At 39.2% G+C, this 22277-nt stretch overlaps 1 protein-coding gene across 2 annotated transcripts in view; it reads left to right on the top strand.

The window, feature by feature from the left end:
* Window positions 1–22277, top strand: part of LOC124171529 (SRSF protein kinase 3-like) — a 245609-nt gene that overhangs the window by 65597 nt on the left and 157735 nt on the right. The window contains exon 1 of one of the 2 annotated variants that reach the window (XM_046550705.1): window positions 10879–11742. The exons of the other annotated variant lie outside the window; for it this stretch is intronic. Within the exon in view, the coding sequence (XP_046406661.1) occupies window positions 11501–11742 (242 nt within the window). The 5' untranslated portion in view covers window positions 10879–11500. Of the gene's footprint in view, window positions 1–10878; window positions 11743–22277 lie in introns of those variants that run through there. 2 annotated transcript variants of the gene reach the window in all.

The following is a 22277-nucleotide window of genomic DNA, read 5'->3' as shown; positions in this document are numbered from 1 at the left end:
GATTATATAAATAGGTAATGGATTTGACAGCTTATTATATTATTAAATAAGCTGTCAAATTCTCACTTTTCATTGTATTTTTTTTTACAAATTTTGTGTGTTATGAATTTTTTAAGGGCCAAATTAGCGCCAAAATCTAATTTCCGGGGAGGTAATTTCCTCAAATTTTCCGACCCGGTAAGGGGGGCCCCATCACGAGTCCCAGTCACTTTATGTCACACACACAAATTCGCCACTTGCGTCGCTGACCGCAAGAGCGATACGAATTTCAGGGGAGATTATGCTTTACGTTCGTAATGATGTTATTTTTTTAAATTCACGGCTTTTAAATGATATTCCTCGCGATAAAATCGATCGATTCGGCTTTCACTTGGTGAAAATTCGTGTTGAATAAAGATGCACAACCTTATTGAATTTTATCTTTGTAAATTTATAAAACCTTTGAAAAATTTGCCCTGATTTTTTTTTGATACGACGCGTTTCGACGATTCCCTACCTTTTTCCCGAATCGTTTTTTCCGACGACCTTTTTCCCGAATTTTTTTTCCGAATCCATTTTTCCCGAATAACCGTTTTCCCGAATAACCTTTTTCCCGAAAGCTTTTTTCCCGAAACCCTTTTCTCCGAAACATTTTTTACCGAATACCTTATTTCCCGATTGTATAAAAAACATGCTATTTATCGTAAAATTCAACAAGTGGGACTCCAAGTCCCTTACAATGACCCAACAGATAGAACCCTCAAAACGACAGTTCATATGATGGCAGCGTTAGCGTTTATTCCAGTTGAAGACGTTGAAACAACTTTCGAGCTTCTAAGAAAGTACGCGGATAAAAATATTCCCAGACTTGAGCCAATTATGAAATATTTTCAAGAAACATACGTTATTTGGTGTAAAAGCTGTTGGCAGACGACGCGCTGTTCCTCCTCGATATCCTCCTAGTCTATGGAATCGACATGAAGCTACAAAAGCAGGTTATGCAACAACAAATAATGCATCTGAAGGTTGGAATAACCGCTTTAGGTTACTAGTCGGGAAAAACCACCCGGATTTATACTCAGCTGTAAAAGAGCTGCAGAAAGAACAAGCTGACACAAAGATTGCCTTGATTGAATTAAGTGTTGGGAAAAGTATCAAGGGCAAGCCAAAAAAGAAAAGGTACGACATGCACGAGAGGCTGAAACCGGTTGTAGAAGAATATGAAGATTACAAGAACGATAGGAATTTTCTTGAATTTCTTAGAGCTATAGCGCACAATATAATTTTCTAAAAAAATGATGTATCTTGTGTATGAATATATTTGGTTATGAAAAATATGAACTCATTTTTATACAATCGGGAAATAAGGTGTTCGGTAAAAAATGTTTCGGAGAAAAGGGTTTCGGGAAAAAAGCTTTCGGGAAAGAGGACGCGTAACGATTCGGGAAAAAATTCTTTCGGGAAAAAGGTCGTCGGAAAAAACGATTCGGGAAAACAGTCGGGTACGCGTGTCGACGCTAAGGCATCATTCTCGAGGAGAATGACACGATAGCGTCGAAACGCGTCGTACCAAATAACAAAATCTGTGAAAATTTACGAAGGTTGTATATCTTCATTCGATATTCCTCGCGATTGCAGCTGCTACGTTGAAAGTATTCGGAATAAAAGGATCGCCTTGCAATCATCGCCGCGCTGCGAACTCATAAAAGCCGATTAAAGTGCGCCCTGATTGGCAACATAAATGAATCTCCTTGGGGGCGGACCTCCTCCATGTAGTCCCCTCGTATTCCGCCTCATGCGAGGAACTGCGGATCGTATGCGAGATGTTAATCCGGCCGGAAACAACGCGTGCGACGTATGGGCGTGCTCATGGAGGCGGAGAAACGATACGTCCGCAGAAATCGGCTGTGATTGATTTCGATCGGCTCTTGTTGAGTTGCTGTCGTCGTTTGGCGGCGAGCAATTGAGGCGCTGTGGTCGCTTCTTGTGCCCTTAAGGAAGCGCACCGTCGGGCATGCCTTCATAGGGATGAAGTCACGTGCCCTCGCACTAGATGCTAACCTCCAAGGTCACGCCACGCGTCATTGTTTGCTCTTAATTGACTTCTTTGGTGCACGGAATGCACCTCAAGAAAGTACTTTTGGATAGACATCGTTGTAAGTGCCTGATTTACGTTCAAAATATGTAGTCCTGTTTATTAATGTATTCACTCTTTTTGTTTTTAAATGGAGGACAACCAACGCGGAAATGAACACAGCGAGTAAATTGTATGCATGCGGTTACATCATCCGAACGCGGCTCCGGCCTCTATAAGGGTATTATGGTATCATATTATTTCGTTGTTTGTGGATATTAATCGTCGTATAAGAGAATCGTAAGAATGTTTTCAGCAGTTCATTCTTCCACGTTGTGCTAAACCGAGGAATTACTTCGTTAATGCCTTAATATTTGGATTTTAATTGTTGATGGAGTCTTAGTTGATAGTCACATCATAATTAAAGCTTTTTTGAAAGCGTTTACTAGAGGTATTTGAGGGATCCTATTATTTTTTTGTCTGTGAAACCAAGTTTTTCAATTTATTTTTGTATTTTAAATTATTCCTTATGCGGAACTGAATTTATGAGGAAAATTTCAGTCATGAGAATGATGCCTGTCGGAATGGAAGTAGTGCCATTTATTTTCGTCTGCCCATTTTTGGACACACTCTATTAGAAGTTTATGTATCACGACCTCTTATACGTGCAAGTATTGGTATACATCACGATATTCCAATGACATGAAGAGTTATTTATGTGGTTGGCCGGGAGAAAATTCGTTCTTCTCTTTTCCTTCAACAATTTATAGAGATTTCATGTCGTTACTCCATTACGTTCCTCTAGCTCCAAACATTCCAAATTTTTACACGTACGTCATTGCGCTGTCTTGGCCTCTTATCGATTTCACATAATTTTTGAACGTTCTTTCCTTCTTGGTAGTTCGGATATCAATTTTGGTGTGTTTTTCATATTTTATTTCGAAAAAAAGTTTAGTTTCCGTCTGAATTGACTCTGGTTATCTGAAACTCTTCTTTTTTTAGATTTTTTGTGCCGCTGGTAGAGTTTTTTAAACTCATTCACGGAAACATGCATATGAAACAATTAAGTGATATCATGGTAGAGGTGAGCACCGCCATCACCGAAAATGAGTCCATGCCGCGGCGCGCGGGTTAATATGTTGATGTACATATGATCGAAATAGCTGCGAGCGAATACGAAGAGGAGAGGAAGGGTTGGGATTCGGGAGAATCTGATATTGAATGATATTAATTGTAAATAGTTTAAGACATTAGACATGCTTATATGAAAATAAAGGAGCTAAATTTTACTCAAATACTGTTTTCATGCTTTTTTAATTATTACGTTTTAGTCCAAACAGTAGTACCTTTGCAAGTCTGAAGATCGTATCTCGTCATCTTAAGTCAGTGCGCCCAAGAACCTTAATTTTAGCCTTTTTTTGTTAAGAAATTTTAAATATTATTAACTCATACCATATAAATAATTAATATTTATTATTGTATTTAATCATAACTAACTTTTGTCTACTGAGTTAGCGTTTTAATTATCCTGTTAATTAATTATATTTCCTCAATATCTTCAAATATAATAGTTTTTCGTAAAAATAAATACAGAAATGAAAATAGCACGTCAAAAAACCGATAGTGCAATTTTTAAATTAATCCGATAAAAATCTGATTTTTGTCCCTCTTTTTCGCGATCCCGACCACTGCGGCGCCGCTGCCGACTTTGCCGGAAATTAAATATGCATAGCCCATAATGCAGTCGGTACTAGAATACATACACCATATTTATATCGTACTCTTTCACTTCTTAATACTTGGAACTCAATTTTTAATCGTTAGTGACTACGTTTCACCTTAGAAACCATCGGCGCGGACGCCGCAAAAAATACGTCCGGACCTCGACACCGAATGTTTACTGTCGGCGCCCATGTGTGTGTCTTGCCTAAAATGATGATGGAAACTACATTTAGGGCAGTGAAACATTTCAGTGCAGAGTTTCCATGTCCAGTTTTTGTTTGCATTAGGGTCTTTGTTGTTATCCGAGTTCGAATCTCTGGGGAATCGGGTTGATGTGTTAGCTTTTGTGTTGGCTTCCCCCCCCTGTAGACTCGGGTTCAAATCCTGGCGGTGGCAGAGAATTTTCAGAGACTGCCCGATCCCTGCTTGTATGTTATGTGGAGAACATTTCTTGCGCAACACTCCGTTAATCGGATTGAAAGTTAAGCCGTGGTCCCCCTATCCCTTTTCGTTAAGGGCAGGGTAATGCTGACGCCGAGTTTCTCTCCTCCCTTCCTTCCATACCCTTCTGTCATAGCATACACGACCTCAGCTGTCGGTCGCCTCCTCAAGTACCATCACTCGAATCTCTCTTAGGAGATCAACGTGTTGATTTAGGTGGTCGCGCACTTGCGAACGATCTCTTGTGACGCGTATTACTGACGTGTGATGGGATCCACGTGTGCCTATATGCAAAGGAAACTTTAACATTTTGCTCTCGGGTTTCGAGAGTGAATCGACGCGGTTAGTTTCATAACCACCTCGTGTGTCGGCCTCGCTTAACACGGATTTTTCATCGCGGGGAATATTTATCTGTTTTGTTGCGTGTATGATGTCTGTGACCATCGTGTAAAATAAAGTATTTATTTAGCGATGAGGAAGTAGAGATCCCCGCGATCTTATCTACCAATTTCTAAAAGCACGGATGTACGTGAATCGATGCAACGCATAGGTTGCACAATCGAGCAAAGTTACTTCCATAATGGTGAACAAAACAACCAATTATCTGTGCAGGCTTCGAAAAACATTTTCAAACTGACCACAGTACATCCATTGAAATTATAATTGTTTAACTGTTGACGTATTTCGAAATTGAAGCATGAGCCGTAAATTTCTTTTTTTGGCGAATCACTTAACTTCTCTTTGTATTTAATATAGTTCACGGATTAAACATTGATGCTGTTCATTCCCCACGACTTAATTCGTTTAACCTCGACCGGTTTCAAAATGCTCGATGTATACATCGTGTGCGATATTATTTCTACTTTAGAATGACATGTGCGGGTTAAATTGGTCGAGGTTTACAAATAATAAGGTATTATGAAATGAATAAAGCTTCAAGAGACTTTTAGCCATCGTCACCAGGACTGGAGAACCAGCCGTTGTTCCCGATTCTGAGGATTCACAAATTAAGCATCAGCACGTGGAGAAATCAATCAACCTAATCCTGAGGGAGAGCTTTTTCGAATCACAAATTAGTTTCTGTGATATTTCAAATCCAGGATGTTTGACCAAAGATATGGGGTCATTCACCGAACACTTGTTGCAGCGCCATTTCGTAAAATAATTCAACTTTGGCTTACTTGCTACTACATGTCTCTAAGTTACAAAACCAATAATTTTTTATTGAAATAATTACTTGCAATTTTCCACGGTTATAAAATTTATTACTGCCAAATTTCACAAGGATTTATAGAGACCCTGAAAATTTGCAGGAATCATCTTCCTCTCTTTTACTCTCATTCGTTTGATTCAACACTTTCATGTTTTCCCATCTCCTCCCTCTCCTCTCTCCCCTTACTTCCCCCACTCCAGTTATAAACTGTATAAATTGAATGCACTGCTCACCATTTGTACCACGAAATTGTTGTAGTAACATTGAATCCTAGGTCGTTATAAATTTTATAATCGTGGACAATTGCAAGTATTTATTTCAATATGGAAATATTCCTCTCCATCACGCTTGACTCTTCGGATTTTCCTTCAATATTTGTTTCTTTTTTCGTGACCTCAAGGACATGGTGCCCTTGAAGTCGCAGCACATAGTGAAAAGGGCACTTCACCTAGTATTAGCAACTGGAGTTACTAAAAACTGCAAGTTGTGTGTAAAACGATTTTGCCAAGTCTCAGTTTATGATGATTAATCTGGTAAATAATGTAGAAAAATTGCTCTTGTCTGTCACAGAAATAAGTAGTTGTGGGTGTGTAAAATTTGAATATTTTCCAAAATGGTATGGAACAAGTATTTTTAGAAAAACGGTGAAATGGTAAGAATGAGCCGATTGTGGCTATATCATTTTTAATGCGTATGAAGCCGCGTGGCGCACGTGGAAAATGGCTCATCGCATTGAGCGCCAAACGCATCGTATCACATTGAGACCAAAAAAGTCCCGCCCACTGCTCGGCGTCGATATGTTTCTCGCCCGTCATTCCCGCCTAGCTTGCATCCGATTGGATTGACGTTCGCCGTTCGCTCTTCCTCATGCATGCGTTCCTTTTCGGTCGGCGAAGTGCGTTGGATGCATTATTCACGCACTGCATCGTAGATGGACGTGATTTGACGCCGAGGGGCTTATCAGGGAAGGAGCGGAGTCTTCGCGTGACTCGCATCTGTCAGCCCCAAGGGCGCCTCGTTACTTGATAAAAGGGGGAAGGCCGCATGTACTGCAGATGCTGTGGGCGTCGCGCCGTTAGCACTTATTTGGAGACGGGACGAACCGCAGAGGTCATTTGCGGCGTCATCATCGTCGTCAATGGTCGCGCTCAACCGGTGATCTACCGGTATGCCACCGTCGAGTCGTCGTGAGATGAATGCGGAAAAATGCTAGCGACTCGCTGATTACGTGACTCTGGGACTTGTAGCTATTTCAATATAATTTCGAGTAGTGAGATGATAGATGATAGCACGTGTATACACCCTCTCTTGGGCGTTTTGATAAAGAAAAACCACCTCAAGAAAGATATCCCCCAGCCGACAATATTGATTATAACAAAATATTCATAGAATTATTTTTTAAGTTGTTATTTTAGCTATTTAATTTAAAAGCATTTTCATAGGATAATCTTCGATGTTAGGGAGAAAACTGTTTGGATTTCGAAACATCTCGTTTGACATGACAAAATAGCTTTAATAGACCATGGAAGATGAGATTTTTCCATTTCTATGTTAACTTTAGAGCATCCTTGCATAATCAGTGGCGTATCCCGTAACGAAATCAGAGCTTCCAGCCCCTCAGAGCATGTACTAATGTTGAATACAATGTGTTTTATTGAAAAACAATTAATTGATTCACTTTGTTGAATTACATTGATTTATTCAAACTCTTTATGAAACATCCTGGAAACTATTATAAATATTTTTATGCGAACTGTATTTTATTATCTGAAAGAATATCTTATTTTAACGGAAAATCTTGCTCTCCCATTTTTTCTTTTAAATCGTTTCAATTTATTGGCCAAAGGTTTGCTATCACTTGGAGAAAACAATTTCATAGGTTAACTTTGATTCCCTTTTGATCTCCAGTTGGAGAAATTAAGGAATATGGTAACGCCTCATGACCATAGACAAACGATTAGCTTATCATAGCCATGACTGAGTTGAACGGGCGTTTCTCAGCATGCTAGTATTATCACAGACTACATGATGCTAACTATGCAAAATCATGAGAGACAATATTTAAGTATTCATTGAAACCTATCGGGGTTAGCTGTATTTTGATGGGAAGAGTAAATCTGGTTTCGCTAGGGTTTCCGCAGCACCCCACTCTGACCTGATTGTCTTATCTCTACTCCCCAACTTTTTCATTCCTATTCTTTTTGTCTCTTCTCCTCCTCTATGGCTTGGGATTCAAGGAATAAACTTAAAACCACCTGCCTTTGGCGAGCGTCTTCTTCAAGTTTTGTGTCCTTGGGACTCCTTTTGAAATATTCAGTGGTTGGCAGAATATGAGGAGTCCTGTTCGGACTGTGTCTACTTTAGTTGAGTTTAAAACAGTTTCAATGGTGTATGTATAAGAAAGTTAAAATCCGAGCACTATGCATTTACGTTGTCTCTCTCGTTCCGTCCGCAATTGGGCGGAATTCGAGTGAGCTACTGATAGGCCGGACATTTCATAATTATTACGGAAAGAAAAGTGGACTGTATGAAACAGAAACAGAAAAAAAGTAAATGGGCCTTCACGAAAGCACTGAGTGACTTACCCCTGGTCTCCAGGCTAGAAACTCCACTGTCAGACGTCTGGATGATAATGGTGATACCTTTTCGTTGGTTCGTCCGTGAGTGAGGCCGGGTCCGTCGCCTCATGGTCCCAGGAAAACAATACATATCAACGAAATATTCCCGACAGGTGTCGGGATAAGGGGCAAGTCCCTCACTGCCCTCTTTAGGCCAAAAAGTAAAATAGACTTAGGGCGCGAAGACCAAACACGTTGGGTGAAATTATAGAAAATTACGTAAATTCGTGTCCTGGGTGGTGTAGAAACTATCCTGGTGGGATTCGAATCAGCGATCTCTGGTGAGGTAGCGAGGACGTAAAACTATCTTCGCGAAGGCTGGCAACCAAACGATGACGGCATGTTGAAATGGTTACTTTAGGGATGATTTTAGTGATATTGGTTTTAAAATTTTTATAGGCAAAAGTTGAGTGATGGGACCCCTCGAAATCTACAAATGCGCGAAAATGCGTTAAAATGGCCTCGACGGGTAAGGGTTACTCAGAGCCAATGGAGGGCGTGGGAAGGAATCCGACCGCTTTTTGTATGAGTTTCTTTCAATTTGATGGACCCCGATGTTATATTCTGGAAGCCATGCATCCGCAAGACGAATGGAAAGAGGACATTTTGAAATAAGAAATAAATTCTTTTTCAATATTCACTCGCAATGAGATAACTTTCAATGCTATCCAATGAATGTGAAAATGATCACCTCCCATGCGGTCGCAACGCGCTAGTATATTGGCGGAAATCAGGAAAAAAGTAAAAAAGATAATCTACAGCAAAACATGTACACATTTCTCTAGTATTTTCCAGGAATATGCGAGATGATTGACCAACACCAAACGAAGGAAGTGGCAAATTTTCTTCTATATATTTTATCGTGTTTCCTCGAAATGATTTATATGCTATGTATGCGTCAACCATTGAATATTTAGTGGAAATAGCGCAACACCTTCATTAAGAATATACAGATCTCCATCGCGGAAAAAATACGATCGTTCACTGGAGGGTTTTAAATGGGATTTGAGAGTCCTGCATTGTGCCACAAAATGCCGTGTGCGCCCAGCAGTAAAGACTATTATGCTTAAACCGGACACCTGTGGCTGTTTATTAGTCTATTCCTAATTCCATTTTTCTGCTTCTATCTTATGCTGGATATTCCTTGCATATCTATTGCTCTTTTGGTTTCCTTAGCATTCAGACTGCCATCTATAATCATCTAGAATCTCAAATCCAAACCAAAGTCCTCTTGTGAGCGTTTTTCTTTTTTCCGCAATTGAGAACTGTTTATTTTTTTCATGAAAATGTCGCGATATGTCCACTAAATATTTCATTGATAACATTCTTCGTAGTAAACGAATCTTTTAACGAAAATCGATAAAATATATAGCCGAAATTTTACTATTTGCTTCGTTTGAATTTAATTAATCGCTCCGCATCTTCCCTGGAAAAAATACTTGAGAGGTTGGTCAGTGTATTGATGTCGATTATCTTGTTATTTTTTTTATGATTTCTACCACCATATTTTGGCTTTGTGACCGTGTGCGAAGCGATCATTATCATATTCATCTGGTAGCAATGAAAGTTACCTCATTGCTAGTGAATGTTGAAAAAAAATTATTTTCATTTCTTATTTCATATTTTCTCTCTCCATTCATCTTGTGCTCATTTTAGGTTTCACTATTTATTATTCTGTTGGCCGTATATAATAAAGGACGACTTAGTTTGCGTTTTCTCAGTGTCAGCGGATGATAATAGGTGTAGATAACTGTAGGAGGGTCGGGGTGCATAGATTCCCTCTTATTTCACGAAATATCTATGAAAACATGTACGAACGAAATTTTTGTCGAACCCCTACTATCCCTGTATTCTTCTCCATGCTTTTTTCTCGTTTCATTGTGAAGATATCATATTTTAATCACAATTTATTATTGTTTTCTATTATAGCTATTAGTGGTAACAAATTTCGTATTGATAAAGTTAATAAAATTAATTGGATGTTTAACCACCCGTATTCCTCCCAATAGGAAAATCTTCGATGAATGAAGTCTTATGTGCATGAATATGAAAACGGTTTTTAATTTACTCCTTAAACATAATTACCTCTTAGCATTTTAAGTGTACGCATTAACCCCGCTCTATCGATAGTTTTTTGTCCACTTTCCTGATAATTAACTTATTTAAAACAAAAAATATTTTAGTCGTTTTTTCAGGGTTCATACAGTACTCTTTTTTGCTTTCATATTCACCTCAAATGTGAAAAGTAGACCTTAGGTAAAATTTTCTTTCTTGAGTAACAAGTAAATTTAAATTACATCTTGATAGCGCAATGTCTAACCGAGTAATTTGTTAGGAGACTGAGCTAAAGAGCGGAAGTGATTCGTCCTCTCAAGTCCAATACTTGAGAAAAAGAGTGCGCCAGGACATAACCTTCATACAAAAGCACCCGGCGATCCAAAGCACCAGGCGAATCAAAGCAAGAACATAGAATGCACCTACTTAACTTATTTTTACATCTGGAAGAGGTGCTATCCACCGTCTACCTCGTACAAAGCCTCCTCTAGCGATATGGCGACATTCTCCTCAAGCGGAGAGCTCCTCACTTCTGTCTTCCTCTCAGCATCTGAACTTGAGCGAGACCTCGGCCGTGGACGTAGGCTTTCCTCCCCCCTCCCTCCGTCGCTCGTTGACCCCTTCGCCCCCTCCTACCCCATCCAGTTTTTATCTCCCGGGCGTGGATGGGGTGATACGTCGCCCCCGACACGCTGCCTCACGTGTCGCCGCCGGGGTCCTCCGGGTCGTGCGGCCGCGCTTCGGTCCTCCTCCAGTCGCAGCAGGTCGCCGGTCGCGCGTGGCGAAGCTACTGCGCGCGTTCCGACCGCACGATCAGACCATTCCGGTTGGGGCCGGACCAGCCTACGTCCCGACAAGTCAACCACATTGTCCATCTCGAAGAAGCCGGAAAAAATTATTTTCATTGAAAAATGTCATCGCGTGAGGCAGGGCTAGTAGACACATTGTCGTCTACTTTCTGTGAACGAGTGAAGTGAGTCGAGTCGGAAGTTGGCCGATAGCAGTACAGACGATACGACACCAAAGTAATCGAGTTGAAGTGGTCGGCGGTTGGATGGTCTGGGTAGGCTGACCATCTGACCGTCGATTCCCTCTGTTTTCGTCGGGTTGAAGGCATACCCAACCGTCGGACTTGGCGTTTTGATGGTTCGATCTGAGCGTGTGTAGCGGTTGATCTCGGCGGCTGGATGGTCTGGAAGTACCGGCCATCCGACCGTTGGGTCCGACTGTTTACATCGGGCAAGTGGCCCTCGCATTCTCCAACCGTCGACTCTGGTGGTGTTGGTCTCGGGTTTTGGTTGCTTTGGTCGGCACGTGTGTCTAGTGAATACCCGCGACTACGCTTCCCGGAGTTACTCCGACGCGGACCCTGCAGTCACAGGTGGCGTCGCGAGGAGCATGAGCGGTGGCGCGTCCTCCGCGGCGCCCAGCCAAGCCCTGGGGAGTCCTCCGCCACGTGCAGACGCTAGCGTTCGCTCTATCCTCTCGGAGGCTGCCCCTTTCCCGGCCGCCTCCCTCCTCTACGTTGGTGCCCTCTTCATCCTGCTCTTGTTGCTCGACCAGTCGGGGAACCTCAAGAAGTTTCTCCGGGGGATCGAAGTGGGCGAGATCACTAGCATGGATATTATGGAGGATATGGAGTGAGTTGCGTTTTGTTTTTTTTCCGCGGTGGTAGGTGCTTCGTGTCTCGGTTGAGGGTCACTACTTGGTGACTTTCTTCTTCACTATATTTTCAGCATTGAACAAAATTGCGATGCGAGTGATTTTACCTAACTACTAAGGCTTTGTCGGGCATCATGTGACTTTTAATGTTGAATGCCGTCTATGTTTAGTTATTTATTATCCGGCAAAATATAAGTGGAAAACTTCAACGTTTTCTCCTTCAACATATTACCACCACTTCTGCGGTCCACTATCAATTATCTGGGTGCGATCAGCTTATTTAGTAGCTGAAGAATGAAGATCATCAATAGTTCGTAAGATCAACTCTAGAATTTATGAGGATATATTATAGAACAAAATTAAAAAAGTTTTTTTTCCTCCGCCGTTTATAACTTATACAACAATTGGTTTCAATGGTCATTATTGAGAGACAAAACACCTTTTTTCCTTGATATTGACCTTCAAATGCTGTAACTGATCGAGGTTATCAGTTTGCGGTGTGGAAGATACTAATTCTAATATTATTCTCTAATTTTTCAAGTTTAATCCAATATTTTCCCTACAATGGCTGACTATTGGTCAAGTCGGTCAGAGTAAATAGGAAATGGCGTAAGAGCTGCGCGTTTTTTTCTTTTATTTGCGCCATGTTACGCATGTAGCTCTTCTCTTGTGTTACTCATTATTTTGCACTAATTGCCTCTGAGCCCTCCTGGCTATTTTTTAGGCGTATCTGAAAAATTGACTCAGTTGATGGAATTCACGCACCTCGCTTGAAATATTTCGGAAATGAATGTGGTTTCCAATGCAAATACCGTATCCCAGCTGGCTGAGCTTGTACATGTTCCCATAGTTCAGTAGCATTCGCCATCTCTGTATTCCGCATTAGAGAATTCCTTTCTTCGAGTTCTATTGTTTCTTGCTGTACATCGTGAAATGAGGTTGCTTTTAGGCGTATTGCTTTCGGTTTTGAAGTCATTCAATAGTCCATGTTCAGATAGAAAGTAAGGAAAACTCATAATTACTGCTATCAATAAGAATAATGTCGAAGGGATTGAGTTTGATCTTTTTTCTGTTATAACCGTGGTAGTATCTACAACAAAGTTGCTTGTCTCTTTTAATGTCTATCCATAGCTATCGAGTGTGAGTAACTTATATTTTACTACTATCATTTTTTCACTCTGATATTCGCTTAGTAATTGCTGACGAATTCCCTTTCTTACCATCAGCGTATTAGAGTGACTTTTGTGTGTATATCATATTTGTCATTTTCGATCTCATTTACTAATTGTTATAATCTTTTTTATTTGCAGGTAAGTGTTACCCATGACTCATCAGTAGTCGTTGAGAATTTCCTCTTCTTGGAAGTACAAAATCTGTGAGTAAAAATATACATGTACTAAGGGAGGACTATGAAAGTGAAGGATAAAAAAATGAGACAATGTATGAATTCCTTTGATATTTTACCTGCGCTGGTAGTAATCGTGTTTCTATCTGTATTTTTCCATGGTAGTACTTATTAGTACTATTGCTTGTCGGCCAGAACCCATCCCGTAGGCTATCAGTTGGCCAAGTTTTTTCCTAAAAATTAAGCTAAGCTGGCAACCATTGTAGAATTGCGGCTGGTGCTTTCATTAATGATACCCCTATAGCTTATTGTGTCTTTTGGGTAATCAATATTTCATTATCTATGTATAATATTCTTTATGTTTAAAAATTATACCCCGTGAACGACCTATACGATCGAAAAGTAAAAATATCGATTTCTTTTCAAATTGGTGGTTGCCGGTTTGTAGATGGCTGAAAATTGTGCAATTAAAAAAAATTATTTATGCCGGAATTGATTTTTCGGTTCTGAGGAATTCGACTCGTGCAACGTATGGCTCATTTTTTGCTTTCTTCAGATTCGTGAATTGTACCACGTGAATTTGGTATTGCCGATTGAAGTGAAAAGTATGAAGCCCAGTCGTAGCTTTCCGTGATTGATGCTGATAGATCTTTTTTATGGTGCGCTCACCTCTTTCATGGGTGTTTTGACTTCTGACACGGCAGGGTTCCTTGCGATCCCTTGAAGAAGGATTAGAGGCCGTCAAGGATTCACCGCTGTCGAAATTCTTTCGAATTTTCAAATTTATATGTACTCTAACATCAACAATATGCTAGTTTAACATCTATTTAGTGTTTTATTTTGTTGTGGAAATTTTCATTTTATCTTTTCCATCCTGGCCATGAAAGTTTTTCCTGGCATTGTCTTTTATTGATCTTAGAATATCATTAATAAAGAAATTCGCGATGAGATAAAGCTATTATTTTAAGCGACGCATGTTCTGCCGAGGTAATATTTATGCTAGTGATACACTGCAGGATTTGGTTTTGATCTCTGGTGACCAGAAATTTTTAGTTTCATGGTAGAGTTTATCATGTTGTCATTTCTTTTTTTTGTGTAGTTACCTAGTTAAGGGAGATTTATTCTGATTTTTTTTCTCGCGTTAATTCGCTATTTTTTAATTTAAGTGTGGCGGGCGTGGTTCAATTCTTCAGTCTTCTTCTACTCATTAACCTTTTCTGGTTTAAAACATATGTTTAATGGTCCGTTTTTAATAGGACGTCGCATCCACTTAGTTTCACATTTCCTAAATCCTGCGTTTTTTGGCATAATTTTGATTACACTTCGTTCTATATCGTTTTCTTCTCTTTTGAAATGCGAGTGATGACTTGATAATTTTTTGCGTAATTTAGAATCGTTTCCACAATTGATTGTCTGATGAGGATTATTTGATGGCTAGAGGCTTGAAAGAAAATGTGTGCTTCTTTTGGTATGTACTCCTCTTGGTGTGTTATTTCTTCCTTTGTTATTCCTAGTATTATATTCGACGGCGTTTCTTGGGAGTGTGAGTTGATGATCAATAGGTTGGTGGTCAATAGAATTAACCAACTCCACTCTATAAATTCTGCTAGGAGTACTTGCAGCACCAAAAGGCGTTATGGGAATGTTGTTATAATATTGAGAATCGATATTCGTACTAGTGTATGTGTAAAAATAATTTAATATCCTTAAGAATTGGTTGTTAAGATTTGTTGTGAGGTTTGCGCAATATTTTTATTCTTAAAAATGTCGCCATTAATGAAGTCCGGAAAAGAATTAATCACGATTGATCATTCGGTTTCCTGCGCTCGGTTGCTGCGCTGATGTGACGTATGAGTATGTTTCCGGCTAATAATTATTTTTATGTGCGCTTGGAAAAATATTATCCTTTGCATTCCTCTCTTCGTTTCAACTATATTTTTGTGTAACCTCATCCTCTAACATTTTCGCTTACGACAGATTGTAGTACGGCTTGCGCAAATGGGATGAGCATTAAACTTGATTGGGCCTCATTCCAAGCGCGTAAAAGCTCAATGGTTATTTTTGTTGACTGTAATGACTATGCACCTTGCCTGGAGCAAGTAAGTCTCTTTCGTAGTACTTGTCAAAGCAGGGAAAAAGAAAATTGGTATTATTTTTCGTAAAAAGTATTTTTTGCCATGTGGAAGCTGGTGGATGTCCTTTTTAAAATTGATGTTGAATACTTCCTCGTCAAATGCTCGCGTTATAATCGTTTTTTAATAGCATTTCGTAGATAAAATTTTTTGAACTCCACATTTTTTGCCAGCCACATGTTTGGGTGTAGACTGAAAAAATAATTTGACTGATGGCATTTCTCACTTGGGGAATTCCCTAAATCCGGGGTTCAGAATTCCATCAAACTTAGTAGACTTACATTCCTTCGGATGCTGTCCACGAGTCACCTCTAAATAGTACGAATATTTTAAACAAGAAAAGCATTTCAAATATACAGGTGCAATTACTAGTTATTCCGAAGACCCGTTTTCTTTTGTTAACTAATGAATGGCTTAGTGGTCCAAAATTATGATTTGAATTGCTCTTCAAATTTTTATACTTTTTAGAAACTTCTTTCATAAATCATACTCAAGGTGTATTAGGTTTTCTCGCGATTTAAGTTGGTATCATATCAGGTATTATTCTCTGTAGCAATGTAAGCTCTACACATTTTTCAATATAGACTTAAGCCTTTAAACGGGTTTGATTTTACCATCCATCTCTTGTATTTATGCTAATCAACTCAAATCGAGGTTATTTGGTGTCTGGTTAGGTTTTTTTTGCCTTCCCAAACACGCAATATTCTTGAGGTCCCATAGTTCCATCAATTTCTATAGCTTCCTCTGACCTTAGCCATTTTGTATGTTGTCAAAACTTATTCTTCTCTATAGTCTGTACACAGTATTCACATGCCGTGGACCCTGATAAGTGTTTTAGCTTCCGTTTCTACTAAACAGTTATGATATTTCCATTGTAAAATCGATTAAGTTCTAGTGCTTTCAATTATTGCCGTTATTGTGACCAGGTTTTTCATTTATAATCGATTTTCAAGGTTATCTCATGATATTACTTGTCCCTGTGGGTGTTGAAAACGAAAACTCTTGTTTGAACCACCGTTTTATCTTCTTTTCGTATATCCAGTGATCATATGGTACAAGTAACAGATTTCCCGATAATTATTTTCACATGTCCTTCTCATTCCATTCTCGTTTCCAGTTTGCGAGCATGGAGACCCGTTTCTTGAGTGTGGGGCTTGCTCTGCGATTGCGCCAACGCCTCTTGCAATACACTTAGGTCATTGAGCGGTGAGCGTTTCCTATTACCTCAGTACGAAATAGATGCTCTCAGAGTAATTTTCATTTGGTGGCGAGAAGTTCGGCGATACCCTGCTCGGAATATTGGCACTTGAAGACTAACGAGGTGACGGCTGGGAGTGCAGATGAAACTCGGTTCAATAAATTCCATTTAAACGCGTGTTTGCTTTCACAGACTGCTCAAGTGAACCACTCTGCGAACCATGAGGTGTTAGCTTTAATAATAATAGTAATAATGATAATAATAATGATAATATTTCATTAATCGTAGCACTTGTGAATATAAGTAAGGGATGAGGCAATGCTACTGAAATTATAATATAATAAATTTAAATTCATCAAGTATCATTGGCATGTTTTTGAACCCGATGGTGTGAATGTCCACGAGGAGTATTTTTCCACTTTTAGTTATTTCTCTGCAGTTGTGAATATACTGAATGAAGTTCCCCAAAAACAGCTATCACAGTCTGTATGTTAATTCATTACTAGCTTATAGATGTAAGCGGATTTTTATGTTATTGTACGTTTAATTGACAAGTTGCAATGACAATATGCAAACAAGATATTTACGTTAGTTTTTAAGGCTTTTCCACCTGTGGTATGATTTCAGCCTGTCACATTTAGCTGTTACTTGAGCTATCTTTCCTAGTTATCCCTGTCATTTTTGATGTGCTCAACATGTGACCTCAATTCAAGGATTTTGACTCCTCGTCTTAGGTTTTTATTAACTATTTTCGTGACCACGTGTTTCACGTAGCTTTAACATATTGATAAAATTATATATTTGATATATGGGCTAATTATTTATGGTCATTTTGTTAGGTATGAGCATTTTTATTTTACTTCGCTTATATTTACAGCAATTTCCTCGTGTGATATGGTCTTCGTGATTCTGAAATTCAGCAGCTGTATCATAGGATGAGTGATGGAAAACTGTAGGCGTTTTCGTAAATTAACCTTGAATTAAGGCTTACTCTTGATGTATAGGGTAAATGTGATTCATTCATGATTCCTTGCTAATGCAGCCAATTGTTCGCCTCGGGAGTTACGCATTTTAAACCTGTGAACTCAGACTATTTTGTTCTACGTCGATAACCACGAATTGGTGTTCCATTTTTGAGAATCTCTATTTTGATAATTATTTTTATTTTCTTGCCTACTAGATGCCATAATTAATGTTAGCATTCATCTCTTCATTCATTTTTGAGGGCTTTTGTAAGTGCTTAATTCAAAGAAACCTTTATTTTAAGTTTTGGCGTGTGTCGTCAAAAATATCACCTCCATAAGTGACATTATTCGGTGATAAATGGAAATAATATGATACATAAAATACGGAATATTGTGTTAATCTATTTTCATGAACACTTTCTTGCTGTTTCAGTCCATCAAACTGTCATTTTATCCGACAACCATTTTTTGACATCAATTAAAGCATTAATTTTCCAAATAGTAGAAATTTAGTAAGGTGATTTGCCAAAATTTTATTTTTATCACTGCCTTCATGTCATGGGCGCACCTTGCGTAAGTTTTTTCGTAATGACGGGTTGATATGTCATTGCTTTTTATCTGCTTTTTTAATATGCGCAGACGAGCGTGAGTGAATGGAATATTTTAGATTTTTTAATGCTATACCCAAAAATGTGTCATAATGGAAGCCATATTTTTTTGAACTAATTTCGTAAAAGTGCTACTAAAAACGCAAAATGCAAAATGTTTCAAAAATGACTCAATTTTTACCTCGGTGGCGCCTTTTTAATGATATATTTCATATTAGTCACATATTAAGTGTGTCATTAAATTGGAGCAACTAATTAATTAAATAAATATCGAACGGTCCAAGGCGCTAATCCGTGCGGGATGAACTGGAAACGCGTTGATCTTGCTTATTATGTCACATGTTTATTCGGTAGGGGAATTGAATATATTTATACCTCGCGGGGTAAATCCTTTTGACGACTGGCCTACCAGTCACTGGAGGATTTGACGTTTTCCCGGTGAATTGCTGCGATGAATCTTTCCCGTGCTTCCGATTGGGTTAGAACCTCTATTTCTGCCAATGTTGCAATAATTTTCCATCGTCTTAAGAGCTAATTGATTCCCAAATCTCAGGTGATGGGCTTGGAATCACATTAAAAGGCGCACCTCTGGCGCGTTAAAAGCTATTCCGATAAACCTTATTCACCCAAACCAACCAGTTATCAATTTAATAATTGAAGCGCACTTGTCTTTGTTGTGTGAGTAGTAAGGTGTTTGTGCTAACAGAAAATTAAAGATTAACTTCGAGAGCATTGATCAGGTACGCATTTTTGACAATAGGATAGTTTCCTTCATCAAAGAAAACAAAAGGTATTGATTGCGATTCGTTACCCAACATTAGTGTATTCATAATATAAAAATTATTTGGTTCTATAAATTCCAGTGTATACGAATGTTAATGGTCAATTTTAATCTCATTTGGAAAAGGCTAGATTGGCGCCCACCCGATGCCGCTCCACGTGACGTCACTGGGACCTAGATTCTATACGAGTAGATAGTAGGAGTTTTACATCGTCTGAGATTACCAATGCATGCATGAGGAACAGAGCTCAGGGAAATATTTCTTAATTAAAATTAAAAATTAACTACTAAAAATTGACCTATTAAAATTACCTAAGGTCGGAAAGTTTCCTTCGTTTGTTAGGGTATTAATAATCCTTATTTAAGCCAAGCGCTATCTGCTAGCAGGGTTCTCTGCTACCTGCTAGCAGCCTGCATCGTAGCGGCGCTCATAGACTCGCACCAAGGTGGCCTCACACGGCGGCAGCTGGAACCAGAATAACGTCGCACGGGCTTTTCCCAGCATTCATACTTACGAATCGCATTTTCGCGCGCTTGAAAGTTTTCACTTTTCATTTAATCGCGAAAAATAGATATCGTCATTTAAAAATCTAAAAGCGTGAGATAATTAATTACTCCAGGAGTAATACTCTTTCGATTTAGGCAATCAAAAAAATAGGAAACCACCCTATTGCATGCAACGTTAATAATAGGGCTCGTATTTTATATATTATGTACTATTTTCCATTTTATTATTTTTTTTTTGTTGCAAGTAGAAATTTTTGTAATTTCGTATATTTTTGTTCTTTTTTTTTCCATTTTTCAAATTATACGTCAATCAAAAAACTTATTGAACAATTACCAAAGACTATAAGTAGAAAAGAAGACGATGGAAAAGAATTTCATTGCAACGGCGGCAGCAATGGAAACCCTGGACGATTTTTTGGAAAGATTCAAGGAATTCTTGCCGTGATAAGCACGAAAAATCCCCCGGGTTTGGATACGTTCGGAAGGCTTGAGAAGAGAGAATCTTTCCGCCTTTCGTGGTGCAGCCCGAAGATAAGAGATGGCGGCGTAATCTTTGAATCGAGATGTTTTTGTTACGGAGCCTATCCTCCGCCACTCCATCGCCCCGAAGTTTGGGCGCCTAAGATATTTTTAATAGATGCGAGCCAATTTTCGGCGGAGAGCACGTGGTTATGAATCTGAACCTCATACCGGAGTCATCGTCTCTCCCCTGGGTGATTGGAGTAATTTATGTATAATATTAAAGTAATTTGCCACGAAAGGCGCCAATGGGACTATGGCTTAACGTTTAACCCGACGAACGGGGTGTTGCGCTTGAAATTTTCTCTATCCAACATACAAGGAGGGATCGGCTTGTTTCTGAAAATTTCTGCTACCGCCGGGATTTGAACCCGAGCCCACGGGGTGGGAAGCCAACACACTAGTAACCACACCGACCCGATCCCCGCCTAATTCACTTTCATTCCATCTACGATTCCTATTCTCTTCCTCCCCTTTTCACGCTTTCCTAATATTATTTCCTCTGACGCGGTTTTTAATACCTCTTCCCCGCCCAGTACTCTATCCATGCTACACTCTGTCTCCCCCTTATCCTCTTGAAGTTTCCTCTTCGCGGCCACCATGTCTTGTACTTCTTCCCGTTTCGTCGTCTTTCAACTTAAACGAGCACTGAAGTAATTGATGCTGGTCCCTGATATATCTAAATATATTAAAGCTCTAATAGGTTCAAACCGCATTTAAGGCTCAGCCTGTGTAAGTGAAGGCCCTCACTAATTAACTGGATAAGAGGATTGTGCTTTGGAGCTCCTTTTGTGACGGTTGACGAACTCATCCTCCGCCTTACAATCCTCTCCAATCAGCACCAATTTTCAGCCGGGGCTCGTGGCTATGAAACTGTAGCACATGACGGAACCGTCCTGTCGTTGACGGGCCTCATTCTTTTTTTATGTATTTTGAAATTATAATTTAAAATAGAGGACAAAAGTTGGCCTTCCGGAGAATTTTATCGACGGTAAAAATGAAGTTCATATTTTTTTATGAAATAGTAATTTTTGTGATAATTATGTACTTCTTGTAGAATGTTTGGGCGAGTTAATTATGAAGTTAGCTATGAGTATACTTTTGGAGTGACATTGGTTGAGCTTTTCGAGAAGAAATTCTCATGTGATGTTCTCGCAAATTAGATCTGCTTCGTTTAATGGTGTACCTACTATCCTTGATCCGTTCGGGCCCGCCGCAGTTTATTATTTTGCACACTCACATTTTGCTCTTCAATACCTCTCATTTGACATTTTGTTTACATTTCATACCTCATTATGAAGGACTGATCCAGTGATTCACTGCCAATTTTTAATTTGCCACACCATATTTCTTACAGAACCTTAAGACATTCCACATAACTTAAAGTATATTTAGTGTATACTTCAATATATTGTGCGAGTCCTTGCCCTTGTTTATATGTTCTTTATTTTAGTGATATTTGAGAGGTTGGTTATCTTTACTGATATTAGCCAGCAGCTTATCTGGCTAGAATATGGGAGAGCTTCAAAATTGCTGTAATACATGATACAATGGAATATCGAGCGAAAAATTAGTTCTAATAGTATCTGATAGGCTCGTTGATTGTCTAGGGCATGTCGGGAAATTGTGGGCAGTTAAATATTTAGTGTAGACTTCATGTATTGTATGAGTCCTTGCTCTATTTTTCATGTTCTTTGTTTAGTGGTTTTATAGAGGATAGTTTTATTTAGTGGCTTAGCTGGCAGTTTATCTGGCAAGAAAATGGGGGTAGCCTCAAAATTGCTGTAATAAATAATATGATAGAATATCGAGTGAAAATTTCGTTCAATGAATGTCAGATAGGCTCTTAGATTGCCTGGGGAATGTCTGGAATTTGCTGTCAGTTTAGGGTTCTATGCAAGGTAAACTTCCCCCTTTGCCTGTTTTATCGACTCCACAGGGTTTTGACCCCGCACGGAATCCAGTGATCACGACTTTACTCGGTGTCATGTGGTATCGACTCGCAATCGGAATGCGATATTAAGGGCTCTGCATTTGGGCGTAAGGTCGATTGGGTATCGATTTCTATTCCTAACGACCCTTTCGTCCTTCGAAATACCATGTTCGTGGTTGTAGATGTTAGCTGGTTTGCTTACGTGGTTGAGTCTTCCAGTGTTTCTTCCCTAAGCCTCTATGAGATACACTCTCTTGTAACTGCGCAAGGCACCTCTAAAGGCGCGTGAAGGGGTTTTAGAATTCTATTTCCTAACCTGGAAGTATATATATTTTTATAAATTAAGGTGTACGTTATATTTTGAGTGTAGCCTAATTTTCGTGATAGTTATTTCGTTATCCGCGGGGAAACGAATACCTATTTCTCTCCGATTTATCTCTCTAATACTATCATTTCCATCAACAGGGGAAATAAAGTACAGTTGCAAAATTATATCCTCTATGTCACGCTGAAAGAGATCCATAC

This window comes from Ischnura elegans, chromosome X, assembly GCF_921293095.1.
Source record: "Ischnura elegans chromosome X, ioIscEleg1.1, whole genome shotgun sequence".
In the NCBI taxonomy this organism is placed as follows: domain Eukaryota; kingdom Metazoa; phylum Arthropoda; class Insecta; order Odonata; family Coenagrionidae; genus Ischnura; species Ischnura elegans.
This window is presented reverse-complemented; position numbering and strand designations above follow the sequence as displayed.